General features: G+C 38.0%; 2 protein-coding genes across 2 annotated transcripts in view; both read right to left on the bottom strand.

The window, feature by feature from the left end:
• The window catches only part of LOC142168861 (F-box protein CPR1-like), a 30,099-nt gene extending 26,753 nt beyond the window's left edge, over positions 1-3,346 (bottom strand). Inside the window, exon 1 of the mRNA XM_075230028.1 lies at positions 3,163-3,346. Within this exon, the coding sequence (XP_075086129.1) occupies positions 3,163-3,346 (184 nt within the window). The remainder of the gene's footprint in view (positions 1-3,162) is intronic.
• Positions 3,347-7,313: 3,967 nt separating this feature from the next.
• On the bottom strand, positions 7,314-8,054 carry LOC107786488 (putative F-box protein At3g21120). Its single transcript, XM_016607977.1, has one exon. The coding sequence runs from the start codon at positions 8,052-8,054 to the stop codon at positions 7,314-7,316; it is 741 nt and encodes a 246-aa protein (XP_016463463.1).
• Between the last annotated feature and the right edge of the window lie 13,771 nt (positions 8,055-21,825).

The following is a 21,825-nucleotide window of genomic DNA, read 5'->3' as shown; positions in this document are numbered from 1 at the left end:
TGTTTGCCTCAGTCCCTATTATTTTGCTGATATGATGTGATACTTGATGTGGGTTGTGTTTCCCTTATTTGTTGATGATGGTGAGGCTAGAGAGGAACATGATTGAGTGAGGCCGAGGGCCTGTTGTGAGGTATTTGATTGAGGGACGTGAGGTGTCCGTGCAGATCCAGGTATTGATACCATAGCGCATGAGTTGTCCGTGTAGACACGTGAGTTGACCATGCGGATCCAGGTATTGATATGATGGCACGTGAGTTGTCCGTTCTTAGCGCTTGGGCTTTGGGAGCCCCTCCGGAGTCTGTACACACCCCCGGTGAGCGCATGTATCTATTGAGAATTGAGTGTATTGAGTACCGAGTGCTGAGTGATGGAGTGACATTGCTGTGAGGTTGCATTTACTTTTGTTGTTGCTACATTTACCTGTTAATTTCTTTGTGGCATTTGTTGGTTTTTTATGGAATTTACCTGTTTATTCATATTTATTTTAAATTGTGAAAAAAAATAATTGGACTGTTTTGCTTAGCTCGTCACTATTACCTAGTTCCTTAGTTATTTCTGTTACTATTGAGTCGGTTGTACTCACACTATACCCTGCACTTTATGTGTAGATCCAAGTGAGTTAGAGCGCGCCGACTGTTGAGTTCAGGCCGGCTATATTTGTAGGCTTCAAGGTAGTTGCTAGCGTCCGTAGGACCTTGTTACTCCTTTTGTCATTTATTCTTTTGGATAGTTAGATGGTTTATATATCTTAGTTCATAGTTTTAGACGTCCATGACTTAGTGACACCCCGATGTTTGGGGCTCGTTTCCGTATTTTCTATAATTATATTTAGAGTAGATTTAGTTTATGAAAAATTCAAATGTTGGAAATGTTTTATTAAATTCTTATAATCGATTTAGTAGTAATATTTTGGGAAATAGGGTTTCTTTGTAACACGATAGGCGTCATCACGACCATGGTTAGATTTTGGGTCGTGACAGTTTCGGACAGCTAACGGATCACTTTTGGCTTTTGGGAGACTGCTTGATAGCTGCTGGTATTTTTCTTATGATTTTCTTAAACGTGATCGCGTAAGTTGGTCTGAGATCGCGTTGTGTAAATTGGGCAGAGGCAACTTTGTTCTAAGCGATCGCGTGAGATAGTCTGCGATCGCGTAGGCTTGTTTGAGGAGTGATGTTTTTTTTTTCTTCGCGATCCCGTGAATAGGGTTGCAATCGCGTAGGCGTGGGAATTTAGTATTAACGACCACGTGGAAGAGGTCGCGTTTGCGTAGAGTAAGTGAAGCAGCAGGGAAGGCCACGTGTTTGTGCTTCGCGATCACGTGGGACTTTATGCGATCGCGTAGAGTTAATTTTGGGCAGTGTTGAAATTGTTGTTAGCGATCGTGTGAGGAAGTTCGCGATCGCGTAGAAGAAATCACTGGGTAGAGAGTTTATGTTCTGATTGAGGCAATTTTTCGGAGATTTTCAGAGAAAACAATGGGGTAAGTGTTCTTAACTCAATATTGGTTAAATTACCCGAATCTATCACTGTTTTTATCATTTAATTGGTGAATTAAGTTGGAAAAGTTTGAAAATCCTCTTGGATAGATTTGAGGATTTAAGGGCCGAATTGTTATTGGAATTGAGTAATTTTGGTATGGGTAGACTCGTGGTTGATTGGGCGTTAATATTTCGTAACTTTTGCTGAATTTTCGAGACGTGGGCCCCATGGACGATTTTTGAATTGATTTCGGATTTTTATTGAAAAATATAGTATTTTCTTATGGAATTGATTCCTATAATATTTAGTTATTGTATCGAATTATTTTGGTTAGATTCGAGCCAGACGGAGTTGGATAATCATGGAAAAGGCCTTCAAGTTGATTAAATTGGAGCAAATGGAGGTAAGTCTCTTGTCTAATCTTGTGAGGAGGAAATTACCTCTTAGGTAATTAAATTAATATATGTTGCTAATTGTGGGAGCTACGTACGCACGAGGTAACGAGAGTCCGCGCGTAGCAACTATTAATGCTAAAGTCCGTGTAGTTTAGGACTCAAAGCATGAATTACTTGTGTAAATTGTATCCGTTATTTAATTAAATTATTTGGTATATATTGTGAATTGTTAGAGAAATTATTAAAAGGTAAAAATCTCATATGCTTAATTTTTTGTTTAAATTAATTAGTTGTTAAAGAAATTGGTCATCCTCTCGAATTGATCTTATATCAAATATACTCTCATTCCGGAGGTACATAAGAAAATATCCTCCTTTCTTGTGGAGGGGCCCGAACGCCTCGGCAGGATAGATGCATCTATGCATCGCGTCGCACGTCCCTCGGCAGTGTACACGATACTCTAGATCGGGTCGTACGACCTCGGCAGAAATCGTGCCTCATAATAATAATTGCACGATACTTTGATAGTTTATTGCAGCTTGTGAAGCTAATTGATAAATTGAAAATCATTGAAATTTAATTAATTATCTCTACTTGTTAAGAAATTATTGTTATTTATGTAAATGAGGTTAATTAATATATTGAGAATTGTTGCATTTGAAGGAATTTAATTATTTCTGCTGGTTAAAGAAAAATCATTGTAAATTCTATAAATCATATTGATTTAGATATTGCTATTATTATTTTATTTGATATTATTGACTCTTAGTGAGTGTCTAAGTCAGCCATCTCGTCTCTATCACTTCAAGATTAGGCTTGATACTTACTGGGTACACGTTGTTTACGTACTCGTGCTACACTTGCTGCACTTTTTGTGCAGGATCTGAGGCAGGTACTAGTGGAGGACCTATCATCGTACATCCACGTTATCCAGAGGCGTAGTGGTGAGCTGCTTTCTGGGCCATTCTGCAGCAACCAATGCCTCTTCCTAAAAATTTATTTCTGTCTACTTTATTTCAGACAGTATTTATAATTTTTGTATAATCTACTAGATGCTCATACATTTGTGACACCAGGTCTTGGCACACACACAAGTAGAATGTTTGGATTTAAATTTTGCTCTTGGTTGTTTTAATTTACTAAATTCTTACAAGTAAGAACAGTTTAATTACTCGATTAATTTTAAAAGAATTGAATATGGGTTAGAATTACTAGTTGACTTATCTAATTGTAGTGTTGGGCGCCATCACGACCTATAGGTGAAATTGGGTCGTGACAATCTCACCCCCTCCATCCATGTATTCTATGCCTTTTCCTCGATCGTACATCTTCACATCATCAATGGACTCTTTCAGCTCAGCAAAAGCTCTTTCATGTTGATTCTCGAGCTGTGTTTGCCTGACTGAGAATTTTTCTACCTTAACTGTCATCCTCTCAAACATAGACTTTATATCGTCCATATTTGCCATTGTTATCACCCACAGATCTCAAAAAAGTGCTATGATACCAAATGATGCCAAAGGCAATAAAACAGTAACAAGAGGCGGAGGAAATAGAGATAAAAAGCTAAGCTAAAAAACTATTCTAGGGTTTAGACTAAGATATTTTCATAGATAATCTGCCAAAATGCAGGAAATTACAAATATATAGAAGAATATTCCCCTAGGACCACTATTAAGAGATAAGGACGTAACCTTCCTCAGCTGACAGTACTATCGAGGACCAAAAGTGCCCATCGTACAGAAATTACAGACTCAATGTGAATACTATAAAACATAAACTATAAACTTAAGAGGACTAAAGTTTAACAATTGAAACTCTCTATTTAATTAGACTCCAACTTACTATAACGATCAAGTACTCCTCCGCAAGCGACTAGTACTACTCCTGAAGCACAGCAACGACTTTCCACATTTCATCTCGCATCATTTTTACCCTCCTATACTACATATAAAACTTATTTACCCTCCCTAATCAAGTTTTAACTTAATTACATAGGCATATATAATTTACCAATTATATACAAATTAGTATTAATGAGTATTCCTTTATATTAGAAATTTATTCTCTCTCTCTCTCTCTCTCTCTCCGTCTCTCTCTCTCTCTCTCTCTCTCTCTCTCTCTCTCTCTCTCTCTCTCTCTCTCTCTCTCTCTCCTTCTCTGTTCTCTGTTCTTTCCCCAATTTTACTTCCTTCGTTTTTCGCTACTTTTTATCCTCTATTTTTATCAATGAATTTCTATTGTTTTAATATAGAGTTTTAACTTAGCAATTTTCTTTCATGTTGTACAATTGGTGTTCGAACTGAAATTCTCAATCAATAAATTTTGAAGGTGTTTTGATTCTCCACCATTGACAGCCATTAAAAAGCTTCAAAGCTTTGAATCCGAAATTGGATTTTCTAAAACTATTGTTTGTTTGGATAGGATGTTGTTGCAAACAATTGAGAATATTCTTTAGAGTTTATATCTCAATTTAGAGGGTATTTGGTGAAGATTAGACTTGATTTTAGCTGAATTTCAGATTGAAACTCGAAGAAAAAGAACTCGAAGAAGAAGAAGAAGAAGAAGAAGAAGAAGAAGAAGAAAAAGAAAAACACATGACATACAATATACTTACAAAATTGTATTAAAGTTGTATGTAATATACTTACGAAATTGTATTAAAGTTGTATGTAAATTGTATTTAAGTTGTATTCTGTTGTAATTATATATTATTTTATTTTAAAATTTTATGAAAGTTTAAAAATAATTTTATAATGTATGAATCATTGTATGAAATTTGTATTTAAATTATAAATACTATCTGTTTATATGAAGTTGTTGTTACAAATCACTTACAAAAGATATTGTATAAAAATTGTATGAAAATTATATTTAAGTTGTATAATGTTGAAGTTGTATTTAACTAGGTAAAAATGACGTATGAAAGTTGTAGATAAGTTATAAATAAGTTGTATACTATATAATTAGTTGTATGAAATTAATTTTTACTATGTATGTTGTTTTAGATATTCAAATTTGCATTAAATTTGTATGAAATATGTTTTTAATCTGTATGTTGATGTACCATACATTGTTCTTTTCTCAATCGATTTATTAAGGAAAGAAAAATAGAGAATGAATTCCAAATTGACTCATGTACACTGATTCATATTTTTTTGAACTGAAAAAATTGAATATTGATGGGAACTGCATGATTTGAGTGGAGGAATTTCGAGTTTCACATTAAAAGTGTCATCGTCGCACTTCAGAGAAACTGAGTGTTGTGTGAGATTTGAATTTGTGTGAGAAATTAACTGGGTAGTATAGATTCTTGTGGTAAATATTAATACAAAGTTGAATCCGAAGTTTGGAGACGATTGAATTTAATTTGAAATTTGCTAAAACTTCGAATCTGCTCAGTTATGCTTTTTGATTCAATTGCGATTGGTGTTGTAGTTTGACAATGTTGTTAAAAAATTGTTCAATAAGTAGAGCAATCTTAGAGATGGAAACAGGGATAAAGTTTTGCGACAATTGTGTTCAAAAATGTTGTCATATTGTAGCGTATCTTTTTCTTTTTTGTAACTGAAGTTCCGTTTGTTATGGCTTAAAATATGTAATACACAACTGGAAGGAGTCTTACTAAAAGAAGAGTGGAGAGAAAATAGGAAAAAGATGTAACTAATAGCCTGTTTGGCCAAACTGGAGAAATCAGCTTATTTTGAAATGTGCTTTTTTCAAAAGTGCTTTTGAAAAAAATACCTTTTGTAGAGAAGCAGTTTGTATTTGGCTAATCAATTTGAAAAGCACTTTTGAGCAATAATTTGTGTTTGGTCAACCTTTTCAGAAAGTGCTTTTAAGTATCAAATTACGAATAAGGACATGAATAGATTTGCTTAATATTTAACATTATAAGTAAATAAATAATCTTAAAAAATTATTACTACAGGCAATAATTAAATATTTTTATTTTATTTAAGTAAAATATGAAAATAAAATTTAAAAGTACTTAATTCTTTTAATATAAGTTAAATATATTAAAAATTATTTAATAAATATAAAAGCATTCACACCCTAAAGGCACTATATATTAGAAAGTTATCCTAAAAATAATAAAAAATATTTATACATTAATATCCTAAGTATTAGGTTTAACGGTCATTTTGATATATACTATATTTTGTTAAGGGTATTTTTGGTAAGAAGAAAAGTCAAAACTGATTCTGCTTCTGCTTTTGGGAAGAAGCTATTTTTTTTGCTTCTCCGAAACTGCTTCTGCTTCTTCCCAAAAGCACTTTTTCCCCTAAAAAAAGCTTGGCCAAACACCTCAAGTTAGGAAAAAAAGTGCTTTGAGAAAAAGAAAAAAAAAGTATTTTTGGCCTCTTGAGAAGCTTGGTCAAACAGGCTATAAATCCCCTAATTTAAGGCACTAATAATTGATTGTATATAATTTGTAAGTAATACTTATTTAGGGCGGGTAATATATAAAATTAGGACAATTTTAATAAATAAATTTCAAATATTGTTATAGGAAGAAGAAAATCCCTAGTACATATTGCCTAAAAAAGAAGGAAAATTAACGGAATGGCCATGGGGCCATTGGACCCTTAGTGAAGAAGTAGACCATTGCTGGGGCTCTATGCGAATGCCGGACATGGGAAATTGAAAAATATACCTATTGAATTTAAATTATCACTTTGCAAGCATATTGCCCTGTTTAGCCCTAAGAAAAAATTGCACTGCTATTGTTCAGCATTCAATAGATCATTTATTCACTTAGTGAAAATAAAGGCGAGACTGAAGGAATATATTCTACTCAATAAATTTTTGAATAATCTCTCTCCACAATTCTACATAATGTTTCACACAGAAAATAGCTAGCAACCTTATTTATAATAGTAGGAAACCTATGTAACACTATATATTGCACTTAATTAGAAACTGGAAAATTTATGCCTACATGAATTTGACTTCAAATCATATAGACATACATGAATTAAAGAAGTTATAAAATATCAAATCAAAACATTTTTGATTTGATTTTTCTACTCCAACTTTGAATTAGTCTCCCAATAGAGACAAATATTAGATAAATCTAAACACAACGCAGATGCATCCACTTAAAGATCAAATGCATGAAACGATATATTATCCTCCTACTGAAGTTAGGCATAACATATTGAAAAAAGATATTGATCTTTTAAGCTTATGAAAGAAGAAAAATATGAAGGTGAAGAATAAACATCAATAAATAAAAAACAACAATAGGTTTTAAAAATTGTCTCTTATAATATTTATGTTTTACTCCAGGCCATGCAAAACAGGAAAATTTGCACATGCATAGAGCTTCAAATTCCTGCCCCTTTTTTCTCTAATGGGACAAGACGTCACAAGAGAATAGCTAATACATCAAAATTATAAACACTAGAAAAATAAATTTGCAACTGATAAAATTTAATTCTGTAGAGCATCAGGAGATATTAAAGTCTTCACATATGTTCGATCGATGAACAGCAATGCCTCAGGCCCAGTAATTTTGAATTCCAATTTCAGCTTTCGTCTTGCTTCAAATCCAGCAACTTTAACTTCATTGAACTTTTGAGTTTTTGAATCATAAACCACATATTCATTTTTATCCCTTCTAAAATACAACATATCTCCACCACCATTCTTCTTACCACCTTTCTTAAGGAACACAGGCCCAAATTCAGATTCCGTAATTGCCAACATTTTAGTCCAAGAATTGCTGGTTCCATTCTTTTTCTGAACTTCCAATTCGACCATCATATTGTACTTAGCCAAATACAAGCATTCTCCTAGAGTAATAAGAGATGTAGTAGGGAACGGAAGACGGATTGTTGTGGATTCACTGAGGTCTGGATTCCAAAAAATAACTTTGTCAGATAATGGAAAAGCTAGAAGAAATAAACCGCTGGTGCAAGAATTTAAAAATCTTTTGCTCAATGAAATACTGATTTGTGAAGGAGGTTCAATAAGTGGGGTGTCTAAAGAGAAGCGTCGATCGTTCTCGAGGGCTTGTAAGATTTTATTCAAGTAATAATGTAGCTTGGCGAATTGAAAATCTTCAATTAGAGAACGCCATGTTTTGCAAACGCTTTTGAACCGTAAAAGCGATTTCTCAGGAAGCATTAGCAGTATATCAATGGTGATATCATTGGGAAAGTTATTAGACATTGTGATGGCTATACGATTTTGGATTTGAGCTGCTGCTTTTGATGTAGAATAATATTCGTTAGGGTTAGGGCTGAATATATATGCGTAGAAAACAAACTATTTGACTCCGCGTTTCTTGTGGTTAAAGGATTCTTAAGTTTTTTTTTGTTTTGTTTTTTTGGTTATTTATTTCACCTCTTCCCTAGTGCGATTAGGATTTGATGAGTTCTAACTTTTATTCTTTTACCCGATATTAATTAATTGATAATCTGATAAAATTAGTTATAATTCATTTTCTATTACAGGTTAAAATTAAGTAATATTGCAAATATAAATATTACGAAAAAGGTCCAAAATTATCCTTAAACTATTAGAAATATATTGGAAATAGATCAATTTTTTTTCATGTTGTTTTCTGTGCCGACAATATCTCCAAGCTAACTGCTCTCCACATACCAATAAATATAATTTTTTAAACATCACAAAAATAAATATTATTAGAATATATTTTAATTATAAAATAAATATCAAAAGAAAAGTTAAAGATAAAAGAATCAAGAAAGTAGGGATCCAGGGTTTCTTGTTCATTGAGTCCTAAAAACTTATTATTTTTTAAATCTTCAAGATACTACGAATATAATGTATAAGAATATTTAATGTAAACTTTATTTTTAAAGAATAAAAAAGTTGTTTAATATTTTATTAGAGTTTTACGCTTTTATAATAGTATAGATAGATACAGAAATAATAATAATATAATTTTTAAGTGCGTGTTGCACGTTTATCTCAAGGAAATGAATATAAATTTTAATATTATTGAAAAATATATTGAGTTATACAATAATATTTTAAGAAACAAATTAAGTTCCAGAAAATCATAAATACTTATTTTATTTAGTTAATGCAATAAAGGAAGAAATTGTACCCTACATAGTTCCTCTCATATCTTATTGAATACTAGCATATTATAGAATTTTACTAAAAAATCATGAATACTTGAAAAACATATGTCTATATTATATGATAGAATTACTATTCAATAATTATCAATAGTTATTTAATGTTGAAATATCTTATTAACATTGATAATTTATCTCCAATGGAGATTAAAATTGAGGGATAATTTTATTGTATATGACTCGCCAGTTTTGTATAATGGAATCATCCATTTATTTTTCAACATATAACTTTCTTTCACCTGCACTTTATAATTGTATAAAAATCAAAATTACACACATATAATTTACAAAATAATAAAGCCTATTCAAAAGACAATAGAAAATTTGGAACCATAAAGAAGAAAAGGAATGTGTTAGACCTTGAACGAAATAACTTGTGATGACCCAAAAAGTCATCTTTAAATTTGATAATTAATTTTGTGTTCTAAGACCTTGAAAATCACTATTTTATCATTCCTCGACTTATGTGCACAGTCCGTACAATTTTTCGGAAAGTTTTTATGTGAAAAATGGATTAATATGTGAAATAGAACTTTAAAACTCAACTGAATTGACTTTGGTGAATATTTTGAGCAAACGGACTCGGATTAGTATTTTGACAGTTCCAGTAGGTCTGTATCATGATTTGGGACTTGGGTGTATGTTCGGAATCGAATTCCGAGGTCCCTAACCCGAGATATGGAATTTTGATAAAAAAAATATTAAAAGTTTAAAAGCTTAATAATTTTTAAGAATTTACTTATGTTGGATTTATTGACACCGGGTCTGTATTTTTGTTTTGGAGCCCGGTATAGGTCCACTATAATATTTATAACTTGTCTGCCGAATTTGGTGAGAAACGGAGTTGATTTGATGTGATTCAGACGTCCGATTGTGAAAATATAAGTTTTAAAGTTTTCATAAAAATTTCATTCGATTTGGGGTTTAATTCGTAGTTCTAGGTGTTATTTTGGCGATTTGATCATTTCGAGCAAGTTCGTATGACATTTTAGGACTTGTATGCATGTTTAGTTTGGAGCCTCGAGGGCTTGGGTGAGTTTCGGATGCTCAACGGGCCATTTTGGACTTAAGGAAGATAGCAGATTTTCTGGTGTTTTATTGCAGAATTTTTCTTCATCACGTTTGCGGGGGAGATCTCGCGATCGTGTAAGGGAATATGATAGACCAGTTAAAGTTGTTCTTCGCGTTCGCGAATTTGAGGACGCGATCGCGTAGGGGTGCGAAGTGGTGCTTCGCGAACGCGTGGCCAAGGTCGTATTCGCGTAGTGTTAAGGAGGCTAAAGCTGAGCCACGCGCTTTACTCATCGCGAACGTGTGAGATCGTTCGCGATCGCGTAAGTCTGAGAGTCAGAGCATCGCGTTCACGCGGTGTTTTATGTGTTCGGATAGAGTAAATTTCCAGGGCAGCAAATTAGAGCTTCGCGATCGCGAGGCTATTCACGCGATCGCGATTAAGGAATCACTGTACATAACCCATAAATTCGAAAGTCACCATTTTTACTCATTTTTGAGTTTTAAGTCTCGGATTTGGACGATTTCAAAGGTAATTTTTACGACTTTAAATTGGGTAAGTGTTCTATAACCAAAAGTGATTATATTTCATGAATCCATGCCTATATTCATCATTTAAATTTGAAGGTCCATTTGACATCGAAATTGGATAATTTTTGTATGGTTGAACTCGTATCGGAACGGGTGTTTGTATTTCGCGAGTTTTTCCGAGATTTGAGATGTGGGTCCCACTATCGAATATTAAAATGAATTTCAAATTTTTATCTTGAAAATTAGTAAATTCATATGGAATTAATTCCTATGATTCGTATTGAGTATATCGAATTGTTTGTGAATAGATTTGACGCTTTTGGAGACAAATTCAAAAGAAAAAGTTGTGGTCGAGTAATTGATTGGAATTTGCAAAGCGAGGTAAGTGTCGTGGTTAACCTTGACTTGAGGGAATAGAACCCCTGAATTATTTGATATGTGAATTTCATGTGCAACGATGTATAGACAAGGTGACGAGTGCCTATACTTTGTCAATTTAATTGGTTGCTTAATTATTTAAACATCTTAAATTATTTTAAGACATAAATTAATTGTTATAATAATTGTTTCTCTGCTATTATTCGTCAAATATTAATTCTTGAATTCTTGCAATAATTGTTACATGTTTATTTGATTTATGTGTCTTAACTGCAACTTGACATTTAGCATATTAAATATTAAACCGCGTATGTTCTCCTTGATTTTTATAATAAATTGCTATTTGTCATTGTTTATTTCATAATTAAATCATAATTATTGTATGCTTATTGTCTTATAATTTCATATTAATGTTGCATTTATTGGGGCAATTTCTTTTATAAGAATTGGTAAATGAATATATTGGAGGAGCAGGTTGCACGCCGCAACAGACTTATTAAATGTCCATATTGGGGGATCGGGTTGCACACCGCAACAGACTTATTAAAAGTCCATATTGGGGAATCGGGTTGCATGCCGCAACACACTTATTAAAAGTCCATATTGGGGGATCGGGTTGCACGCCACAACAGACTTGATTAAAATGAATATATTGGAGGAGCGGATTGCACGCCGCAACAGAATTGAATATGAATATATTGTGGGAGCGGGTTGCACGCTGCAACGGAAATTGATTGAAATAATAATTGGTTATGACTGCTGAGTTGGTTTCAACTATTAAAATGAGTTACCTGATTTATTTCTATTATTGTGGTTATTACTATTATTACGTACAGGTTAATGTAAGTGACCTGCCTTAGCCTCGTCACTACTTCGTCGAGGTTGGGCTTGACACTTACCAGTACATGGGGTCGGTTGTACTGATACTATATTCTGCACTTCTTGTGCAGATTTCAGAGTTGGTCCCAGCGGCGTACCATAGACTTGCTCGGATTTCAGCTACTCAGAGGAGACTTGAGGTATAACTGCACAGCGTCCGCAGTTCTGAAGTCCCCGTCTACCTTATTTTAGCTGTGTGTTTGCTTGCAGACAGCTTTATTTTTATTCAGACCTATATTTATATTATTCTAGAAGCTTGTGCATTTGTGACACCAATTCTAGGATGTTATTTAGACATCGCTATTTTTATGGATTAATCACTATATTTCAGACTTTACTTCCGCATTGACTTCTTTGTTATTAATTAATTTAAAATTATTTTAAAATGGCTATTATTATTCTAACGTTGGCTTGCCTATTAAGTAAAATATTAGGCGTCATCACGGTACCAAAGATGTGAATTTCGGGTCGTGACATAACTCTATGTTTGCAGTGTCATAAGGAAAATTTACATAATACGCTACGACATATTTTTTAAATCTCTTGTTGTCACGACCCAATTTTCCCCTCCGTGTGACGTTGTGACGATACCTAGTCTCTATAACTAGGCAAGCCTAACATTTTACGAAATATTGAAATAAAAATATAAATTTAATCAATTATTCAAAAATACACAACAAATCCCAAAACCCGAAACATCGTGAATCACAAACTACAGAAGGAAAAATCTAGTATCTCTATACATCAGAATCTAACAAGGAAAAATACAGAAGATAATGGACATGAGAAAGAGTAGAAGGGGACTCCGAAGTCTGCGGATGCGGCAGATATACCTTGAAGTCTCCAAAGCTGTCCTGGCTCACTGATAGTGCGGCTGATAAGGTGCACCTAGATCTGCACATGAAAAATATGTGCAGAGAGAAGCATGAGTACACCACAATCGGTACCCAGTAAGTGTCAAGCCTAACCTCAGTCGAATAGTGACGAGGTCAGGTCAAAGCCCTACTGGTAAATATATAATAAAATAATATAGAGTGTAATACCGCAATAAAATAAAGGCGAAAATTTAACAACAATGAAATCATAGAAGGTAACAGTTTAGTATACAGAAACCCAACAGGGGATCTCCCAAGATACCGTCTCGTAGTCCCAAACGTAAATGTGCAAGGGGATCTCCAGAAATACCGTTCCGTAGTCCCAAAGTAAATATGCAGTACAGGGGGATCTCCCAAAATACCGTTCCGTAGTCCCAAAGTAAATATGCAGTACAGGGAAGAAGCAGAAAAGTCACTAAGAACGTTGCACATAATTCACATAAACAATTAAGACATGTAGACATGTTGTATTAGACTAAACATGATAGCTACACATATTGGAATAACTCAATTAAGAATGAGAATAGATTAGTACTCATTAAAATGGTATAACTCAAAATAACAGGAAAACATGTTGCTGCTCAGTAAGAAAATCGGGTTTTACCACAACTATCTCGTGTACGTACTCGTCACCTCATGTACACGGCGCTCACATATCACAATAGTTCCAAATCTTAAGGGGATTTCACCCACACAACGTTAGGCAAGCCACTTACCTCGAATCAAGCTCAATCAATTCATAAGAATGCCCTTTCCATGAATATCCGGCTCTGAATGGCCCAAATCTAGCCAAAGCAATTACATATCATAATTACAACAATAATAGACTCATCTAATTAACGAAATCAACATTTTAACGAAAATTCCAAAATTAACTCAAACTTCTCCCATGGGGCCCACATCTCAGAATCGGGTAAAAGTCATAAAATACAAAAGTCCGTTCACTCACGAGTCTACCCATATCAAAATTTCTAAAATTCGACACCAAATGGTCCTCCAAATCCATAAATTAAACTTCCAAATCCCTAGCCTCCAATTCCCAATTTTCACCTTAAATACACACTAACTAGGTGGAAAAATACATGGGGAAGCAAGATTATTGATCAAAAATAAGCACAATGGACTTACCTCAAGAAATCTCTCGAAAATGCTCTCAAATATCACCCTAAACCGAGTTGCAAAGTCCAAAAATGACAAAAATCACGAAGCCCTTCGGTTTTAACCATTGCCCAGGTATTTTCGCACCTGCGGAGCCTGGGCTCGCACCTGCGAGTGCGCTTGTGCGGAAAAATATGTGCATCTGCGCAAATCACTTACCCGCATCTGCCTTCGCACCTGCAATGAAAGGGTCGCATATGCGCGTGCGCGCCTGCAGAATTCCCTTCCGCTTCTACGGACCTTGCGCACTTGCGAAGACCCCTAACCCATCTGCGGGCATCGCAGATGCGGAACTCACCTCACACCTGCGACCCCTGGCACTCCTCCATTTTCCCGCTTCTACGCCAATTTGCTCGCACCTGCGGGCAGCCTTGCGCAGGTGCGATTACAGCAGAACTAGCAAAAGCACTAGATTTTCCTAAGTCCAATTTCATTCCGTTAAGCATCTGAAACACACCCGAGGCCCCTGGGACCTCAACCAAACCTACCAACCAATACTATAACACTATACAAACTTAGTCGAGCCTTCAAACCATATCGAACAACACCAAAAATCATGAATTAATCACGGATTCAAGCCTAAGAACTTAGAATTTTCCATATTCTACAAACGACGCCGAACCACGTCAAATCTAGTCTGAATTACCTCAAATTTTAAACACGGGTAAAAAATGACACTACGAACCTACAGTCACTTTCGGAAATCCATTCCGAGCTTGATATCAAAATTTTCATTATCGGCCGAAATCGCCGAAAATTAATTTTTGCCAATTCAAGCCTAAATCTACTACAGACCTCCAAAACACATTCCAAATGCACTACTAAGCTCAAAATAACTTAACGGAGCAAACAGAGTCGATGGAATTCCATTCCGGATCCGTCTTCACACAGTTCTGACTACAGTCCAAATTCTAATACTTAAGTTCTCATTTACGGACTAAGTGTCCCAAAATACTCCGAAACTCAAAACAAATCATCCCGGAAAGTCACAATAGCAGAAATAGATATGGGGAAAGGAGTTAATAGGGGTTTGGGGTTCTAACTCTCAAAACGACTGGCCGGCTCATTACATCCTCCCCCTCTAAAAACAATTGTTCGTCCTCGAACGAGCATAGAGACATACCTAAAGTGGTGAAAAGATGAGGATAACGGTTGCGCATATCTTGCTCGGTCTCCCGAGTCGCCTCCTCGACCGGATGTCCCCTCTAATGAACCTTCACAGAAGCAATGTTCTTTGATCTTATCTTTCTGAGCCACTAGCTCCTCAACATAGGATAGATCTGTGTCCAATTGGCCTGAGCTGAAATCTAACACATGGGACGGATCGCCGTGATACTTCTGGTGCATAGAAACATAGAATACCAGATGAACTCCTACTAGGCTGGGAGGTAAGGCAAGCTCATAAGCAACCTCCCCAACATGTTGCAATACCTCAAAAGGACCAATGAACTTGGGCTCAGCTTGCCCTTCTTTCCGAACCTCATGACACCATTCATGGGCAAAACCCGGTGTAAGACCTGCTCACCAACCATGAATGCAACATCACGAACCTTCCGGTCAGCATAACTCTTTTGTCTGGACTAGGCTGTGCGAAGTCTATCCTGAATCACCTTAACATTCTCCAAGGAATCCTGAACCAAGTATGTACCCAATAATCTAGCCTCGCCCGGCTCAAACTATCCCACTGGAGACCGACACCGCCTACCATATAGAGCGTCATACAGTGCCATCTGAATGCTGGACTAATAATTGTTGTTGTACGCAAACTCCGCAAGTGGAAAGAACTGATCCCAAGCACCCCTAAAATCTATCACACACGCACGGAGCATATCCTCTAATATCTGAATACTGCGATCGGACTGCCCGTCTGTCTGAGGGTGAAATGTTGTGCTCAACTCAACCCTAGTATATAACTCATACTGTACAGCTCTCCAGAACCATGATGTAAACTGCGTAGCCCAGTTAGAGATAATAGATACTGGTATGCCATAAAGTCTGACGATCTCACGGATGTAGATTCGAGCTAGCTGCTCGGAAGAATAGGTAGTCATCACATGAATGAAATGAGCCGACTTGGTCAACCTATCCACAATAACCCAAACTACATCAAACCTCCGCTGGGTCCGTGGAAGTCCAACAACGAAATCCATAGTGATCTGCTCCCATTTTCACTCCGGAATCTCTAACTTCTGAAGCAACCTACCTGGTTGCTGATACTCATATTTTACCTGCTGGCAATTCAGACATCGAGCCACATACTCTACTATATTTTTCTTCATTCTCCTCCACCAGTAATGTTGTTTCAAGTCCTGATACATATTTGCGGCACCCGGATGAATAGAGTACCACGAACTGTGAGCCTCCTGAAGAATCAACTCACGCAAACCATCTACATTGGGCACACATAGCCTGCCCTGCATCCTCAATGCACCATCATCTCCAATAGTGACCTCCTTAGCATCACTATGCTGGACCGTGTCCTTAAAGACAAGCAGATGGGGGTCATCATACTGACGCTCCCTGATACGATCATAAAGAGAAGACCGAGAGACCATACAAGCCAATACTAAATTCGGCTTAGAAATATCCAATCTCACAAACTGGCTGGCTAAGGCCTGAACATCCAATGCCAATGGCCTCTCTGCTACTGGTAGATATGCTAAACTCCCCAAACTCTCTGCCTGGCGACTCAAAGCATCGGACACCATATTAGCCTTCCCAGGGTGGTACAAAATAGTGATATCATAATCCTTAAGTAGCTCCAACCACCTCCACTGACATAAGTTAAGATCTTTCTACTTAAACAGATGCTGCAAACTACGATGATCGGTGTAAATCTCACAAGGAACACTATACAAATAATGCCGCCATATCTTCAAGGCATGAACAATAGCTGCTAACTCAAGGTGGTGGACAGGATAGTTCTTTTCGTGCACCTTCAGCTATCTGGACGTGTAGGCAATCACCCTACTATCCTGCATCAACACCGCGACGAGATCAATCCGCAATGTATCACAATATACAGTATAAGACCCTGAACCTGTAGGTAATACCAATACTGGGGCTGTAGTCAAAGCTGTCTTGAGCTTCTGAAATCTCTCCTCACATTCCTTTGTCCACCTGAACGGAGCACCCTTCTGGGTCAGCCTGGTCATAGGTGCTGCAATAGATAAGAATCCCTCTACAAAGCGACGGTAATACCCCGCCAAACCAAGAAAACTCCGGATCTATGTAGCTGAGGATGGTCTGGGCCAACTCTGCACTGCTTCAATCTTCTTTGGATCCACCTGGATTCCCTCACTCGATACTATATGACCCAAGAATGCCATAGAGTCTAGCCAAAACTCACACTTTGAAAATTTTGCATATAACTTCTTTTCTCTCAAGGTCTGAAATGCAGTCCGCAGGTGTTGCTCATGATCCTCCTGACTCCAGGAGTATACCAGAATGTCGTCAATAAACACAATGATGAATGAGTCAAGATAGGACCAGAACACATTGTGCATCAAGTGCATAAAAGCTGCTTCGCCATTGGTCAGCCCAAAATACATCACAAGAAACTCATAGTGACCATATCTGGTCCTGAAAGCAGTCTTCGGGATATCCAGCTCCTGAATCTTTAACTGATGATAACTTGAACATAAGAAAATCTTAGAAAATACTCTGGCATACTATAACTTATCAAATAAGTCATCAATACGAGGCAATGGATACCTAATCTTCACTGTGACTTTGTTCAACTGGCGGTAATCAATACACATCCGCATAGAACCATCATTTTTCTTCACAAATAAGACAGGAGCACGCCCATGGTGACACACTTGGCCGAATGAAGCCCTTATCAAGCAACTCATGTAACTTCTCCTTCAACCCAGGAGGAGCCATACGATATGGAGGAATAGAGATAGGCTGAGTGTCCGGCAACAAATCAATGCCAAAATCAATATCTATGTCGGGCGGCATTCCCAAAAGATCAGCTGGAAACACATCTGGAAAGTCCCTCACTACTGGAACTGACTCAACTGTAGGGGTATCAATACTGACATCTCTCATATAAGCTAGATACGCGTCACACCCCTTCTCAACCATTCGTTGAACTTTAAGAAAAGAAATAACTCTGTTGGGACTATACTTTAAGGTACCTCTCCACTCTAATCGCGGTAAACCTGGCATATCCAGAGTCACGGTTTTAGCGTGACAATCAAGAATAGCATAATGGGGAGACAACCAGTCCATGCCCAAAATAATATCAAAGTCCACCATGTTGAGCAATAATAAATTGGCTCTGGTCTCAAAACCACAAAGAGAAATCAAACACGGCTGATACACGTGGTCCATAACAAGAGAATCTCCCACAGGAGTGGATACATAAATAGAACTCAAAGAATCCCGAGATACACCCAAATACGGAGCAAAATAAGAGGACACATAAGAATATGTAGAGCCTAGGTCGAATAATACCGACGCATCTCAATGACAGACTGGAACAATAATTGTAATGACATAATGAGAAGCAACTGCCTATGTACGAGAGGTGAGTGCATAATATCTGGCTTGGCCTCCCCCTCTAGGACAACCTCTACCTCCCCGACCTGGAGCATGGTGTGGCTGAAAGGTCTATGGAGGTGCACCCCTCCTAATCTTGGGGCAATCCCTCACCATGTGGCGAGTGTCGCAACACTCAAAACAAGCTCTGGGAGGGCGTGGCTGCTGTGACTGGCTCGGGCCAGGTCTGCTGGACTGGCCACTAGGAACACTCCGTGCAGGAGGCACACTAGATACTGGCGATGCATAATGAGGCCCCTGGGGTCTAGAAGGAGCTGGAAAACCACCGGCAGCTGGAAGAGCTGAATGAACGGGGCGACTCACATAACCCCTACCATGGCGAGTTGCTGGGACACGAGCTGCAGAATAATAACTAGGCTCTCGAGACCTCTTGGCCTCTCTCTCCTCTCTATCCCGGGCAAGCATGCCCTCCAATCTCCTGGCAATACTCAAAACTTGCTGATAAGAAATATCCATCTCTAACTCTCTGGCCATACTAATCCGAATGCTGAGATGGAGTCCCTCAATAAAACGTCAAACTCTCTCTCGAAATGTGGCAACTAAGGCTGGTGCATGTCGGTCCAAATCACTAAAACGGACTGCATACTCTGACACAGTCATAGATCCCTGGCGCAGCTGCTCAAACGCCGCGCGCCATGAGTCCCTGAGGCTCTAAGAGACGTACTCTCTCAAAAACATATCTGAGAACTGAATCCATGTAAGTGAAGCTGCCTCAGCCGGACTACTCAACTCATAAGCAAGCCACCACTGATAGGCTGCTCCTCTAAGCTGGAAGGTAGTAAAAGAAACCCCACTCGTCTCTACTATGCCCATAGTACGGAGAATACGATGACACTCCTCCAGAAAACCCTGAGCATCATCTGTAGCCAATCCGTTGAAGGTATGTGGGTGGTACTTCTTGTACCTCTCAACTTTGAGTTTCTCCGCCTTAGAAGCTGTTACCCTAACCTAAGGCTGAGCTGGAGCTACCGGCTGCATTGGTACAATCTCTAGAACCAGGTTGACCTGAACCCGTTACTTTGGAGTACCGGCGATGGGAGTATTTACACCTCCCCCGGCCTGAGATGATGCAGGAACAAGTTGAATCAATCCAGCCTGAGCGAAGGTGCTGAACATGCTCAGAAACTGGGCTACAGTTTCCTGGAGGGCTGGTGCAGCAATAGGTATCTCAGGTATCTGCCCTCCAGCTTGAGCTACTAGGGGCTCCTCTATAGCAGCTCGTGCGGGTGCTCTGGCTGCACTACGTGGACGTCCTCGGCCTCTACCCCGGCCTTTCGTAGCTCTAACAAGGGGCACGGGTGCCTGTTCATCAGATCCGCTTGTACGTGTCCTCACCATCTATGAAAGAATATAATACATAGGTTTAGAATTTTTTGAAGTCAACAATTTTTACACGACAAGGAATCAAAGTAGTGAAATTTTCCTAGCAGTTCCATAGCCTCCAGAAGATAAGTACAGACGTCTCCGTACCGATCCGCGAGACTCTAATAAACCTGTTTGTGACTCACGATACCTATGAACCTAGAGCTCTGATACCAACTTATCACGACCCAATTTCCCCCTATGTGTGACGTTGTGAGGGCACCTAGTCTCTACAACTAGGTAAGCCTAATATTTTGCTAAATATTGAAATAAAAATATAAATTTAACTAATTATTCAAAAATACACAACAAATCCCACCACCCGGAACATCGTGAATCACAAACTACAAAAGGAAAAACCTAGTGTCTCTATACATCAAAGAGAGAAAAAGGGAAAATACAAAAGATAATGGACATGAGAAAGAGTAGAAGGGGACTCTGAGGTCTGCGAATGCGGTAGATATACCTTGACGTCTCCAAAGTTGTCCCGGCTCACTGATAGTGCGGCTGATAAAGTGCACCTGGAACTGCACACAAAAAACATGTGCAGAGAGTAACATGAGTACACCACAATCGGTACCCAGTAAGTGCCAAGCCTAACCTCGGTCGAGTAGTGACGAGGTCAGGTCAAGGCCCGACTGGCAAATATATAATAAAACAATATAGAGTGTAATACCACAATAAAATAAAGACTGAAATTTAACAACCATGAAATCATAGAAGATAACAACTTAGTAAATAGAAACACAACAGGGGATCTCCAGAGATACCATCTCGTAGTCCCAAACGTAAATGTGCAAAGGGATCTCCCAGAATACCGTTCCGTAGTCCCAAAGTAAATGTGCAGGGGGATCTTCCGGAATACCGTTCCGTAGTCGCAAAGTAAATATGCAATACGGGGTGATCTCCCAGAATACTGTTCTGTAGTCCCAAAGTAAATATGCAGTACAGGGGGATTTCCCGAATCTTTAATTGATGATAACCTGAACATAAGTCAATCTTGGAAAACACTCTGCACTCTGTAACTGATCAAATAAGTCATCAATACGAGGCAATGGATACCTGTTCTTCACCGTGACTTTGTTCAACTGGCGGTAATCAGTACACATCCGCATAGAATCATAATTCTTCTTCACAAATAAGACAGGAGCACCCCAAGGTGACACACTGGACCGAATGAAGCCCTTATCAAACATCTCCTGTAACTTCTCCTTCAACTCCTTCAACCCAGGAGGAGCCATACGATATGGAGGAATAGAGATAGGCTGAGTGTCCGGCAACAAATCAATGCCAAAATCAATATCTTTATCGGGCGGCATTCCCAAAAGATCAGCTGGAAACACATCTGGAAAGTCCCTCACTACTGGAACTGACTCAACTGTAGGGGTATCAATACTGACATCTCTCATATAAGCTAGATACGCGTCACACCCCTTCTCAACCATTCGTTGAACTTTAAGAAAAGAAATAACTCTGTTGGGACTATACTTTAAGGTACCTCTCCACTCTAATCGCGCTAAACCTGGCATATCCAGAGTCACGGTTTTAGCGTGACAATTAAGAATAGCATAATGGGGAGACAACCAGTCCATGCCCAAAATAATATCAAAGTCCACCATGTTGAGCAATAATAAATTGGCTCTGGTCTCAAAACCACAAAGAGAAATCAAACACGGCTGATACACGTGGTCCATAACAAGAGAATCTCCCACAGGAGTGGATACATAAATAGAACTCAAAGAATCCCGAGATACACCCAAATACGGAGCAAAATAAGAGGACACATAAGAATATGTAGAGCCTAGGTCGAATAATACTGACGCATCTCAATGACAGACTGGAACAATAATTGTAATGACATAATGAGAAGCAACTGCCTATGTACGAGAGGTGAGTGCATAATATCTGGCTTGGCCTCCCCCTCTAGGACAACCTCTACCTCCCCGACCTCTACCTCGAGTTGGCTGAGCAAGTGGGGTGGCAGCGGGTGCTGTAATGATAGTCTGAGGACCCGGTAAAACATGTTGTGATTGAGAAGTCTGTGGAGGTGCACCCCTCCTAATCCTGGGGAAA

Source organism: Nicotiana tabacum, chromosome 14 (assembly GCF_000715075.1).
Source record: "Nicotiana tabacum cultivar K326 chromosome 14, ASM71507v2, whole genome shotgun sequence".
NCBI lineage: Eukaryota > Viridiplantae > Streptophyta > Magnoliopsida > Solanales > Solanaceae > Nicotiana > Nicotiana tabacum.
The sequence above is the reverse complement of the archived record's forward strand: the minus strand, read 5'-3'. Positions and strand labels throughout refer to the sequence as shown.

Excerpts from the sequence above, each read along its gene's own strand:
- LOC107786488 (XM_016607977.1), bottom strand. The coding sequence starts at position 8,054 with ATGTCTAATAACTTTCCCAATGATATCACCATTGATATACTGCTAATG.